Here is a 15,147-nt window from a genome sequence, read left to right as displayed (position 1 = left end):
TCCTAATTTATGAGAATAGAAAGTCCTTTGTGTATGTTTTGGCGTAAGACCATGAATAACAAACACTCGTTTAAAGATCTTGAACTAATATTCAATTAACGATCATCATCAGCGAATCACTTAACAAGCTGATGAAGGTACCTCGATGTAATATACTTTGATTTTTTTTTAATTAAAAAAATTACATCTACTGAAATAGTCCTATTGTGTAATAAAATTTGTGAATAGAAACTGGAACCAACTTAGTACTCTTCTGTAAAATTCAACCGTTTCCTATTCTTTCTTCCAGAATCGAATATTTTGAAAAGGTGAATAATTGAAGATCAAACTGCCGAATGTTACGTGAAACCTAAATGTTTTTCAGGTATGAGAAATTTTATTTATTATTAGTAGATGTGCATCGCATATAGTAATTACAGGTTATCTTTCAACTATGTGTTCGTTCTACGCACAAAGATTGCAAAATCACTGTAATGCTGTTATCTCACTATTTCGTTTGTATGTTGGTAAATGCTACCTTCAATATTTCAGATGAAGATCACTTTTGTTAATCACCAAAAATTGAAGAATTTACTAGAAAGCTGGCGATCAGTCCACCAAATACTTTCCGTGGTGTATACATTTCGGAAGAATCCGAAGTCAGATGTATTATTTTAGTAATGCATCATTCTTTTTATATTTCTTTTTCTGTATAAAAAATGGTTTAACGACACTATTAAGCGCGTATTATATAATTAAAATCTTACATATACACTTCTAAAAATTTACACTTCTAACACTTCTAAAAAAATCTAAAAATCTTCTAAAAGTTACAAACAATTTCGCCGAATTACCTTCGACTTCTTCAGTGTGGTTTAGTTTTTCAACCACAATGAAGAAGTCAAAAGTAATTGTGCGAAACCGTCTGTGGCGGACTTTTTGTCATAATGAAAAGAACCTAGGGGATAATTACCTTTAGAATTTACCAAATAACCATTGTAAACTCAATATGAGCAAATGTGTAAACTCACTATGAGCAAATGTAATATGCCTATGCATTTAAGGCAATACTTTTAGGATAGAAGTAAAATTCCACATATAGAAGTCGACCTGTTTCTTCTTGAAGAAAACCAGTGAATGTTCTTTTTCTGTTAATTCATTTTTGAAATGTGTTTAAAGAATAAATGTGAAGGACAAATATAAAATGAGATTGCTCTACTCCTTTCCAGTCATAGATCATTCACTTTTAAGCGTATATATTCCGAGCTGTCTTAATTTCCATTGGTTTGTAATAGGGTTTCCTGGGTGAGTTCATTGATATGTTCAACATTGTATTCTCCTAGTTCTAAACTTTCAAATAAGACTAAAAGTTCAAGTTAAAAGTAGATTTTTTCAACAAAATGCCAGTTGCAATGTACGTTAAATAATCACTGAACGTTATGGGTGAATATTTTAGTTATTCTAAAATATATTAAAAGTAGAAGGAGATGAGTTTTATAGTTTGGCTGATTGTGTCCGTCGGAGGATTATGTATAAAGTAGTTAGGATTATGTTTACTTGATTCACAAACCTAACCACTTTATACATAGGACACTCAGTAAATGAGCTTTTTATGTATGGTTTCACTGTGCGTGAGGTTGCGTTAGACTAGCACACACAAAAAGGAAATGATGAGAACTTTTTGTCAAATTAATAAGTCACATATTGCGTTATCCTCGAATCTTCAATCCATTGCGCTCAAAGATATGTGGCCGTTCCTTACACCATCACTGGCGAAACTTTACTCATCTGATCGAAATTTTACATGTTGGTTTATTGGAATAATAGCCATTTTAGTTGAGTTGATGTAAGGACAAAAATAACATTCATTTTGCTTTGTTAATAACTGACCATAACACTGAATGTTATTGTGTAGTGACTGGATTCACTCAGATACAGAATTATTTCAAAATTATTTCACTTCGTCAAACACTGTAAAAAATGAATTTATAAACCTTATAGCTTGACGGGTATTATAGAGCAGGATGCAGAAGTTCCGAATGAATGTATGCGCGATTTAAGCTCTTAAGTATAAATAAGTATATATATATATATATCACGAAGTCATGGCAATTTTTTTTCCAAGAATGATAACGAATTAAAAAATTCTGCAGTATGCAAATGGAAGGTTAATCCATATGTAAATGTTACATGTAGGGAGTAGGATGAAACACATATCAGGATATACCACGAGAAAAATAATGAAAATAATATTGTCGTTTCATTGTGTTAGCAAGATGTGGTGGATTCTTAGGAGACTACTTCGAGGGAAGCTGAGATGCCACGGGTATGTGTTTCTGCCCTCTACTCGTAAGTGTAATGTACGTAGTTTGTAATGTAATAGTGTGTAATGTTGCAGTTTACAGTACAACATTTATGAAACGACAATATGTCCCTGATGCTTCTCGCAGTGGGCGATGAATCACAGAAAAAGTGGATAATATTATATGAAAAATCGAGCAAGACTGGTATGTAAGCAGTCATGGCATCGTCAATGATCTAAACATCTATCAACAAACATGTTAAACCATTTGGGGAAAGCTGACTACAAAAATAAGTTTAACTTTGCATGCCTCATCTTCTAACACAAAAACATTTACTCGATTCAATTTCTATCTGCTAATCTCTACTGAAACAACGAACTCGAGTCATTTCAGAAGCGGTTGATCACAAATGATGAAAAATGGATAACCTACGATAACAATGTGTGAAAATATGGTGATCGAAACGAAGCGCAAAGCCCCACAGCTGCGACAAAGCCCTCAATGCTGCACAGAAAGATTATGCTGTATCTTTCGTGGAATTAGAAGGGCCTCGTGCACCACGAGCTGCTGCTGCCGGGCAGAACGATAGCCTCCAAGTTGTATTGTCGACAGTTAGTGCGAATGAGTCAACAGAAAGGGTGTCATATATCTCGCTGACAATACCATACATCTTTAATAACCCTTCAGAAATTGAGAGAATCGTCTGGGTGGTTTTAATGCGTCCATCGCATAGTCTGAACCTGGCATTGTCTGGCTTATTTGTTGCGGTCTCTGCAGAACTTCCTAAATAGTGTTAAATTCGTTTCAAAAGAAGCTTGTGAAAACCACGGTCACAATTTTTTGACCAGAAACCACAGAAGTTCTATAGCTGGAAAATTGGCTAAAGATCATCGAACTGACTGATGCATATGTGGTGTCACGGACTACGTTAAACTAATTTATTAAACTTCTGTCCGTGATTGTACCTTTAGTTCATTACTCTTGAAAATAACTTACAAAAGACAGTGAAAACAACTTTAAATATTTCAAAACTCAGTTGTGATTAACTTATAAATTCTTGATCTGTAAAAAACTGCTATGTAATTCTGTCTTTAAATTTGTTTTCACGTTCCAATTACCTTACACAACCCATCGTGTAAGTTCATATTCTGAGAAACATAATGAAAAAAGGAATTCCTATAAGTACACGTACTTACTTTTTCACTACAAATACTGTAAATGCATAACTTCAGCACTAGTAATAATAATAATAAAAAAAATTCTGAGTCATACTAATTGCGATGCTAAACTAAACTAAACTAAACTAAACTTTATTTTACACACCACAATCCTCTGTAGGTGCAAATTACACATAAACACATAAACATAAATTACACATTAAAATCATTCCCCAAAACTCTATTCTTTCATTTCATCATAAACAAATGTTCATAAATATTGGTGTGTAAGTTATCGATGTCTAGATTTCTACAAAAAATTGGTTATTGCTACAACTACAATACCTCTAGCTTAGGTCCCTTAACATGTTAATCATAAATAACTCAACATAACCGCAGTGGTTTTACAATTTTATTTTCAGTTTATAGTAAATGTATGCTTAATTTTGCCCTCCAAATGCTGTTGTTTTTAGTTTGTTTGTTTTTAGAAAACTTGATATTTCAGCATTTCACGTGCAGTGCATCACTGAGTTCCGTGATAGGCTGGAGGCGGAAATCTGTGCTGGATTCGTGTCTCTAAGAAGCGGTCCCGGGTTTAATTCCCGGTGGGGACACTCGGTCGAAAAAGTGTAACAGCTTTGCCAGGCCAGCCATCTTGAGTGAGGTTTTTTTCCTGGGTTTCTCTCGTTCACACCAGGTAAATGCCGGGATGGTTCCTAACATAATGGTCCCAGGCAGCTTTCTTTCTTCCCTTCCATCGGATAGGGAACTCGCCGAGGAACGTTATTCCTCATATATACGTGACGGACTAAATGGCCTTAGATGCCGACATTCCAGAAATCTGATTCCTAATTCGTATCTAGGGAATTGGACTGGCCAAGGGAGATATTCAATCAATCCCTATATTCTCGGCTAAATCCCGATGCTCCTCAAACCACACCACAATAGCTCCATCTGTGTGAATGGGCGCTTTATCACGACGGAATATGGTGTCATTGCCCGATGAAAAACATCTGGACCATAGGGTGCACATTATCCCCTTAAATGGCAACATAATCACGGGCAGTGACACGACCGATAAACGTCAGCGCAGGACTCACTGAAAATCAGGATATTGCGGTTCATAGCATCACATGTTTCACGATTGGGCAGAGACATAATGGTCATGCGCTTCTTTGGGCATCCGCCACACTTAAGTATGACCCGTGATTTAAAATAAGGTGAACGAAGACTCATCCAACAATATCACACGCTTCTAATCAGCTGTCCATACTGAATGTTTGCGGCACCATTGGCTTCTTGCTAAAGCATTATGGTTCTATACCAACGACTTTACCCATGCAACCGAATTGCGTATGTCTGTGTCATGTAAGTCGCGGCGGAGTGTGATTGTCGACACAGACTGTGGGGGGAGAGGGGTGCTGCTTGAGTTTCTCCGTCACTTAGACTGCAGTTGCACAACGGTTCTGAGTGACAATCAGCTTAATTCTCGGTGGGACCTCCAACTGACCACTGCTCGTCTTCACCAATGTGATTTTGCGGTGAGTTTTGTAGCTGTCATCACCTTGAACACTGTCCCTTGGATCACACCCAATAGTTTTGTTACGCTTGTATCATGTAACCGGGCATCAATAATCTGATCACTTTAGTAATCGGAAAGGTCGCCCATTTTACATTATCACCGTCTGCTCAGTTCTCTTCACACTGCCGTTTTACTACTCCTTACGTAGTACGGAGCTTGCTCTAGCATACCACCATCAACAACTGGCGTTGCTGTCGCTGCCTGACCGTTGCCAACTTGACATTGATGTATTTCCAACTCCAGGTGTTTCCATTATTGTGAGAACTATCTATCTGTCTATTAACCCTTTACCCTTGACAGTCCGAAATGTATTATACACCGTAAAATATTAACATCTTTCTGTCAATTTTATGTAGTATGTACCCGTTACTTTTGCAAATTTAAAAACAATATATTTTCTGTAGTATAGTTTTCAACAAACATAGTTATTGAAAATGTAACATAACATATAGAATTCAAAATATATGTAATACTTTTTTTTCTGTTTTATATGATTATTAGAAGAAACTTCACGGTATGGTTCTTCACCAATTTATTATAAATATGCAAACTCTTGTTTATAATATTTATTTGTTACAAATATTGAAATATCGGTCTATGATCATACCAAGTCATATTTCTTATTTTCAGATAACAGATTATTGAATTGTTATTTTTTATTTTCAGTATTTTTAACAATTATTTCGTGTGTTTTAACCACTACGTTTCATCCAATAAAGAACTTGGGTTTTAAATACCATTCAAGTACAAAGGAATTAAATACCATTATTTGAAACGATGAGTACAAGAAATGGTTTTTCGTTGAAAAAGGTTCGAGATTTTTACATATAATGACTCGATCGAGTTCCGATTATTACTTAACTCGAGTAAACAAGAAAATTTTTGCTCAGCTAAAAGTTTATATGTACTTGAATATAATCATCACAATCTATCCGCTGTTGGAAGAAAACTCCTAATTCGTCTCTATCTATTTTTCTATTTTAGGCAATTCTCTTCCACATTACTCGGCAGTGTTTCTTGGTTTCCTCACACAATTTTGTATGAGGACTTAGGTATCTTCTTGTCACTTGGTATGTAATAAAGAACTGTAGTTGCAATAGAGCATCACTTCTATTTACAATATGTCCAGCCTACAACCACTTTAATGCCTTCGTATTCATAATAATATTTGCCACTTCTCTCATCTTTCTAATCCATGTAATTCATTTCTTGCTTTTGCAAGTGAATCCTAGCTTATATCTTTCCATTCTTTGTTGTGTAGTCTACGGATGGTGAATGTCTAATTTCGTTAGTGTCCACATTTCCGATTGGTATTTCGAAACAGGAAAAATACATTTATTAAATGCTTTACGCTTCATACATATTGGCATTTTACTTTCCAATATGAAGCTATTACTTCCGAATCGCCTACGTTAATTTCTTTTTTAACATTACCATCCATGGGTGTCCTCTGTCCCAGATAGACGTAGTTATTTCTTCTAACTCCGTATTTTCAGTTTTAATCCTTGACATTACTTTGAAGTTCTTAACATCACTTTTATGCTTTCCGCATTCTCTTCAACTCAATTTCCTTGCTATTCAAATTAAGTTCTTGTGTCATATCTGGCAGTTCTGAGTTGTTTAAAAAGATGAAGATGTCATTAGCGAGACGACTATAGGTCAGATATTCCCTTTTTATATTTTTCTCCTTTTTCTCCTAGTTTACGGGTTGAAACATTTAAATACGTTTGTAAAAAATTTGAGAAAAATAGAATCATCATGTGCTCACTTCCCTGGTTTTAGAGTCCGTGTACATCCAAATAGTGGTATATTTACACAGGCTTGTTGATAGATTATCTTCAATTTTTTATATAATCTTCTTTGACACCGCTTGAGAGCATTAATAAGTACCGAAGTCTTCACCGAATCGAAAGCTTTCTCGTAGCCAATGGACGCAGCAAATGGGAATAATTCATACTCGTTCGATCTTGCTACTAGTTCCCTGACTAGTTGAATATGATTTGTTGTGCTGTAACTACTTCTAAATCCAATCTTTTCCCTTGGTTGGATGATATCTAACTGTTTTTGTAATACGTTCGTAAACATTTAATAAAGTACTGGGAGACCTACAATTGTGTAGATATTCTTTGTGTCCGTTTTTAGGCAGCAGAATGGGATAATGTCAGTTGTCAACTTTTCAACAACTCGATCATTTTATACACGCATATTATAGAGCTGTATTAGGATGTTTTGCGCTTTCTTCCTAGCTTCTTTCATTACGTCTAATATAAGTCTATCTTCTTATACCTTCCTTATACCTTTCTTAAGTGCCTTCCTATGGTGTGGGAGACCCGAGTTCGATTCCCGGCGGGAGCTCATGTGGTTCGGATTCCACGTTAATCAGTAGGTCCACGTCTCATATAGCCTCGCTGCTGAACGGGACGTTAAACTCAAAATCAACTCAACTCTTAAGTGCCTTCCCTCATTTACCACTTGCCCTCGTGCCTATAACGAATACGACCTGTTCTTGCAGTTCTGAGATACAACAGACTCCCGATTATCCGGCTTAATGTGGCAGAAGGGCAGACTGGATAACAAAAAAGCCGGATAGGCCGGAGTTCTATGAACTCATTTCTTTGCCCCAGCAATACCAGAAGACAAAGTTTTTATACCAAAACTCATTGTTATAGTATAGTACGTATTTTCTAACTTCTTATTTGGCTCTGTGCTGGTAGTTTATAAATGTTTATGTACTGCACTGCACGTTTCAAGAATTTATTAGAGAAAAAGTAAGTTAAAGGATACGTGCAGTATATGTAAACTGTTCACATTGTAACATAAATTCTGAATTCTGTAATGCCTAATTTAAATGCAGGAAACATAAACTAGGCCGGATAGTCGCGAGCCGGATACTCGTAGGTATACTATATATCTGTTTCATCTTTATCTTTGCTTTCTTTCACTTCCGATTTATCAGTTGCATATAATGTGCTGCGAATTAGTTGAATCTCCGTCAGTACGTTTTCACAGTTTTTAGTGGTTGTTTTTCACATTGCTATGTATTATTCAACTGTTTTTCTTTAGAGATTGCTGTTGAACTTCCGTAACTCTTCTGTAATGTATTTCTGTATTGTCGTCTAAAATTTCACATATTCTGTTTTGGATTGTCACTGTTAATCTTAATTTCTCTTCTTTTCTTTATCAGACGCCGTACTTCTTTGGAAATTTTCTTTCGATTATTCTTTGTCGTAATACTTCATATTTTTCTAGCTGTTATCCATCTACTGTGATCTTTTGTTAGCTTCTGAAATGTCCATATCTTCTCAAGTGCAGCAAAACAGTTTTGTCAATTCCATGTAAAATACGTTATGATCCTCTAGGAGATTTTTCCTTTTTTACACGTTCTGGTCCTGAAAGTTTTCGTTTTTCCAGTGTAATCTTCAGATTCAATATACTCCTTACTGTTTCATGGACACTTACAATGTTGAAGCTGTATAGTATATTTAAGTCTTCAGTCGGATATCTACTGTTCGATGTGGTGTTAGTTTTTTTTATGGTACCGCGATGTCTATGTTGGTCTTTTTCTTGAAGAATTAATACATAATGTATTTCTTGGCTTCGCCGAACTCTACTAAAAGGTTTCAACTTTCGTTTGCTCTTCATATTCAAAATTTCGTATTGATTTTCCATTTCTCTTTTCCTATTCTGGCATATATATATGCGTTATTCGTATTGTAATTTCATTCTGATAAAAGCTTGGAAATGTGTAAAATCAATTGTGATGAGATATTATAAGGATAAACTGACTTTTAGTAGCAGTGAACTTAAATTATTTGTATGATTATGATTTTATGAAGGCTCAAACATGTTAATACAGAAGATCAGTTCACTTAAGGGGGTCAGTTTTACAGAGCTGATGACGAGTACAGCGTAGGAGAAGAAACCAAAAGTCAGTAGGTCGTGAATCCAGTAGTGAGTCACGTACAACGCCGTGTGGAAGTTGTTGTGGTAAACAGCTATTATGTCTGTTAAAGTGACACCTTATTGGAAAGGGTACATATGTGCACTTTCCGATGCACAATTCAGTGCGTTAGTGATTGTGAAAATGTGTGCGGCAAGGGGGAACAATATCAGCAGACATAAAGTAGCAAAGATAAGCCAGCGCTGTAAAAGCACCGGCCCCAAATATCAAGATCAAGTAGTGAGAGTGAAAAGGAGACAGGCATGTCCGCCAGGACACCACGCGTTGTGAGAAACATCAGGGCATCAGTTGTGATGAACCCACCCACCCAAAGCAACCTTGCTACCGCATGCAGGATATCTCAGAGCATAGTGTGTCGTAACATAAAGGACAATTTGGAACTGAAAAAATGTCATAAGGCGATGGGGCATAAGTTATCACCAAGGCACATTTAAGAGAGATTCACAAACGCAAGAAAGTTGTATGAACAGTACCTCTCAGGTGACAAATGGTAGTGAGTTGTCACTCTGGATGAAGCCTGGATCTACCTTGATGACACCAATAAGCCCAGGGCCATTTTTTATTCACCACATGATGCGAAGGGCCGCGGCGAGTTCGTCTGTGAATATCGCGAGAAGTTTTTGAAAGGCTTCATGGTGGTGGCAGGTTTTTGCGCCCGTGAGAAGTTGCCAATGCATCGTGTGGATTCGAAGGCCGAAGCGAATGTAGCCTACTGTCAAACGAACATCGTGGAGTCCTTATACACAACGCACATCCCACAGTTGTATGGCAGGGACACCCGGAAGGTGTGATCCACATGGACAAAGCATCCAGTCACACTGCTCGCAGTTCTGTCGCATATTATCGGCGTATTTGTGTCTGTTATATCCATCTCGTCCATACCTGTGAAGTCACCAGATGTGTTGCCGACGGATTTCTGAAACAAGAACTTGCGCGAAGGCGTCCCACCACCATAGCGGGGCTCTGGAAAGCTTGTCAAGCAATGTGGTATACAATTTCCCTCACACACACATCTTCGACGCGCACTTCTTCAGTGGAAATTGCGTTGTAGGGCGATAGTCCAGGCTCGTGGCCACCACATCGAGCACAACCGTTTTGGTGAAGGAAGGGATTGTCGTGAGCAGGTGGCGCACAAACTTTGGGCATCTTAGGTGAATTGACCTTCTATAAAACTTGTAAATACAGTATTAAATAATTGAAATATTGTTTTAATATGTGTTACGTTTACAGAGACATCAATCAGGCGTACCGTCTCTACTACTTGTATGTGGTGATCACGGTATGAAAGATTCAGGAAGCCATGGAGGTGCATCTTTAGCAGAAATACTTATTCCTTTTGTGGGTCTTGGTATTCCATGTACTTCTAAAATAAGGTAATTTATGAAATTCAAATTAATTTAATATTTTTTCCTATATTTTCTGTTTGACTGCAATTTAATTTAAATGTAATATGTTCTACATAATTTTTCGATGTATTTTTTCTATTTCTTAGTAAAGTATCACAGGATTCACAAAAAAGGGAAATATTCACAAATTATTATATAAGATTTTTTTAATAAATATACTCCATAGTTCTGGATAATCACAATAACATTTTAAAACATTTTTCTGACCAGAACAACATGAATTATTTAATAACTATACTATTTTTGTTACAGTTTCAAGGACCTAACGTCCTCTTCATCAGACATTGAGAAAAGACAGATGACATCAAATCTTAATCTTCCTCAGCCGTTAGTTAGCATTTTCATTTATATAATTTTAATTGTTGTTTTTATATATATAAAATTTTAAATGTGTAATATGTAACAATATTATATAATTACATTGTTAATACATGTTAATTGTCAATGCAATTTTACAATTCTATTGATCTTTATATAAAATAAAATAAAATAAAATAATAGAAATTTAAAAATATTCAAATTGCACTAATATTCTTATGCATTTTTCTTTTCTATCACTTCTAATAATTTCTCCCATTGCTCATGTATATTTATACCACTTGTCCAGTTCATTAAGTTCTCCTCTTGTTCTTTCTTTATTCTTCTTGCTTCCTTCCACTTCCTAACAATCTTTCTTTTTTCTCTTTCTAAACCTCTATCCCCTTCCCAATTTATCATATGTCCCGTTTCCTTCACATGTTTGTAAATAGCATTATTTTCTCTTTTCATTCGAACATCATCTTTATGTTGTTTCAATCTGTCCATGAGCCTTTTTCCCGTCTCCCCTATGTATTTCGGGACATATGATAGATTGGGAAGGGGCTAGAGGTTTAGAAAGAGAAAAAAGAAAGATTATTAGGAAGTGGAAGGAAACAAGAAGAATAAAGAAAGAACAAGAAGAGAACTTAATGAACTGGACAAGTGGTATAAATATACATGAGCAAGGGGAGAAGTTATTAGAAGTGATAGAAAAGAAAAATTCATAAGAATATTAGTGCAATTTGAATATTTTCAAATTTCTGTTACTTTATTTTATTTTATTTCATATAAAGATAAATAGAATTGTAAAATTGCATTGACAATTAACATGTATTAACAATGTAATTATATAATATTGTTACATATTACAAATTTAAAATTTTATATATATAAAAACAACAATTAAAATTATATAAATGAAAATGCTAACTAACGGCTGAGGAAGATATAAGATTTGCTGTCATCTATCTTTTCTCAATGTCTGATGAAGAGGACGTTAGGTCCTTGAAACTGTAACAAAAATAGTATAGTTATTAAATAATTCATTTTGTTCTGATCAGAAAAATGTTTTAAAAGATTTTTTTAATATTTATAATATTTAATTGTTAAATGTTTAAATGTAAATCTATTGTTAAAATTACATAATGGAAAACACTCTGCGCTCTGTTACCACAAGTTTTCAAGAGGCGTGAAGGTTAAATTTCTATTCTCGTTTAGAGAACAAACATCTCTCCAATTCCTTTCCAGGTGGTAAAGTAGAAGGACCAACGACGCGTTGCCACGTTAAATAGAAACAGCTATGCACTGTATTAGGATATATGTAGAACGAACTTCCGCCGGAAACGCAAGAAATTTGTCTTCCCCCCCCCCCTAATAAAATAAAGACGTCTTGCACCCCTAGCTCCACTAATCTGTATAGCAATTGGAGTGAAAAAAAATGTTCAAGAAGGTTGTTGTATTTTCTTTGCTTTACAGCTTCACTAACTAACTCTATGGCTTATGGAACCCGGAGGTTCAATGCCGCGTTCACAAAAGCTCTCCACTGACTTTTATCCTTAGCCAACTGGATCCAGTTTCTACTTTGTATTCCTATCTCTGCGAGATCCATCTTAATATTGTCCTTCCATCTGCGCCTAGGTCTTCCTAATGGTCGTTTTCCGATTGGTCTTCCAGTCAAGACTTTGAAAGCGTTTCTGCTTTCTTCCATCCTATCTACATGACCTGCCCACCTAAGCCTCCTAGACTTTATGACCCTAACAATGTTTGGTAAACCGTATATATTATATAGTTTCTCGTTATGAAGTTTCCGCCATTCCGCATTCCCGTTCCTCTTGGGTCTGAATATTCGTCTCAGAAACTTGTTCTCAAATACTTTCAGTCTATGTTCTTCTTTCAGAGTAAGCGAGGGTTCCTGTAACAAACTGTGTAACGTGGGTTCCTGTCACCACGGCATGGTGCGTCCTCAGGTTGCGCATCGAGGAGAAGGCCTCTAGATATAGAGGTTAGCTGCGAATATACTGAATAAGCAGTCGTGGACAGACGACTAGGAGTGGTCCTCCAGCTTGGGGGTTTGGGTATGGCTAACAACCTCATCCTGTAAAAAAAAGCACTTGTTCAGAAACATTCACAAAAGCCTCGGACAAGGACTGATAACTTGGCACGACTTCAGGAAAAAAAAAATGGACATGAGATTTGGAATATGGAATATTAGAAGTCTTTATAGGACAGGCGCGTTAAAATCCGCAACGAGTGAGTTAAGGAAATACAGGATTTACCTAATAGGAGTTCAGGAAGTTAGGTGAGAAGGAAAGGGATCTGTTAATTCCGGAAATTTTACGTTCTTTTACGGGGAAGGAAATAAAACCACCAATTAGAAACAGGGTTTTTCGTTCACAAACTAATATTGCCAATTAAGCGGGTTGAATTTATTACTGACAGACTTTCTTTTATTACTCTTAAGGGTCGGCGGTGTGATATTATTGTTTTAAATGTACATACCCCAACAAAAAAATAAGGATGACGATGTAAAAGACAGTTTTTACGAAGAAGTGGGACGGATATTTGACCAACTCCTGCGATACCATATGAAAATTCTATTAGGGGATTTCAATGCGAAGGTAGGACGAGAGGGTATTTTTAACCGATTATAGGGAACGAAAGTCTGCATAAGGAAAATAATGACAACGGTGTTAGACTCGTGAACTTTGCAACATCCAAAAACCTAATCGTGAAGAGTACAAAATTCCCACATTGCGACGTTCATAAATATACATGGATCTCACCAGACGGAAAAACACATAATCAAATTAATCACGTTTTAGTAGACAGAAGAAGACAATCTAGCATAATTGATGTCCGGTCGTGTAGAGGGGCTGATTGTGACACTGATCACTACCTGGTAGCAGCGATAACAAGAGAGAGATTATCGTTGAATAAAAGAAATATTCAATGTCCGAAAACGAATAGATTTAATTTAAAGAAATTAGATGAGAGCCAGGTAAGAGAGGAATACAAAATTGAAGTTTCAAATAGATTCTCGGCTTTAGAAGATTCGGAGTGCACTAGTGTTGAGGACACTTGGATTGAAATTAGAAATAGTATTAAAATTTTAGCAAAAGAGAAATTGGAACACGCGGAAATGCATAGGAGCAAACCATGGTTTTCAGCTTCACTACGGTTAGCAACAGCTCCAGCGTTCATTACAGACTTAGAAGGGGACTTGAGTGAGCGTATGTACCATGTAAAGTTGCATAATCAGCATTTACTTCTCGGGACCATGCCATTGGTTCGCTTTCCACCCGAACGACAGCAACCAGAACGTTCCCATATTGAAGGAATTCCAGGAGTGTTAAGGACCTGTAGTACTATTAACGGAAGAGTGTCGGGCGTATCTAATAGCGCTTTTCATGCATGAAAGGCCATGCAGGCTACGTTGGTTAACCTGATCCCCACAAACTGGACAGCGATGAGGCTCGCAAACAGCTAAACATAAACGTAAGAGAACAACAATTTGAAACTTTTCATTTCACAAATGAAAGCCTAAAGGCGGAGAAGGTATCGCAAACCATGCACCCGCTTCGGGAGATGAGGCAACAGGGAGCCTGGCTTTATCTTACGGAATAACAACAGATTGTAACAGATAATTATGTGAGACGCAATTGGTGTATACCAAGATGACTGATATCACCTCTTGCTAATGCCTTCCTGAACTGCCCCACAATCTTCTACGAAAACAGCTAGCATTCGCATTTAATGATGTTCTTTTCGTTGTGTATTATTATTTAGTCTAGAACGATGAGCAGAATTACGATACACGCTGAGTACATATGGAACTATGGAATCCAAGTGCGGAGACACGAAAATCAAAATGAAAAGTTTCTACATGATAGTTAGGAGCATAATCACACAGAAGGGACTAAGTGTATATATATATATATATATATATTAATTGAAGGGTTTGTTTCAGATAGTAAAAACGACTGAAGAATAAGGAATAGAGAAAAGTCTGGTTGTGTGAATCATTTTAGCCATGCTGAATATTGTGACGGGAGAACGTGTTCTCTGTTCAAAGTTAGAATGGATTATAAACAAAGAGGAGAATGTACTGGAAAAATTAGGGCCCCCTCGGAAAAATATTGCTCAGACACAGCAGAAGTAAGATGTATTGCGAAATACTGTTGAATCTGAAAGCAGTGAGATGGAAAGAAATATATGAGATGTAGGAATAGTTAAGAAAGTAGAAATAATGAGAGTGAAAGAGTTCAGAAAAAAACAAATAAGTACCGGTATTTAAAAATCAGGAAATTAAATAATAACTGTAAATAAGAAAATAAATTTGAGGAAAATTAAAGAACGAAACTTGTGTAGTAATAATATAGTAATTTGAAAGTTCGAGATCATAGTAGGTGAGAAAATAAGTGAGGATGCCTGATAATATTACTAAACTTTATGCCTGAATTTT

At 36.1% G+C, this 15,147-nt stretch overlaps 1 protein-coding gene across 3 annotated transcripts in view; it reads left to right on the top strand.

Moving 5' to 3' along the window:
• The window catches only part of PIG-G (phosphatidylinositol glycan anchor biosynthesis class G), a 162,611-nt gene that overhangs the window by 39,353 nt on the left and 108,111 nt on the right, over positions 1-15,147 (top strand). For all 3 annotated transcript variants that reach the window (XM_081747196.1, XM_081747197.1, XM_081747198.1), the window contains exon 6: positions 10,213-10,355. In XM_081747196.1, the coding sequence (XP_081603322.1) occupies positions 10,213-10,355 (143 nt within the window). The remainder of the gene's footprint in view (positions 1-10,212; positions 10,356-15,147) is intronic.

Source organism: Thermobia domestica, unplaced genomic scaffold (assembly GCF_964235325.1).
Source record: "Thermobia domestica unplaced genomic scaffold, izTheDome1.hap1.1 HAP1_SCAFFOLD_99, whole genome shotgun sequence".
In the NCBI taxonomy this organism is placed as follows: domain Eukaryota; kingdom Metazoa; phylum Arthropoda; class Insecta; order Zygentoma; family Lepismatidae; genus Thermobia; species Thermobia domestica.
The sequence above is the reverse complement of the archived record's forward strand: the minus strand, read 5'-3'. Positions and strand labels throughout refer to the sequence as shown.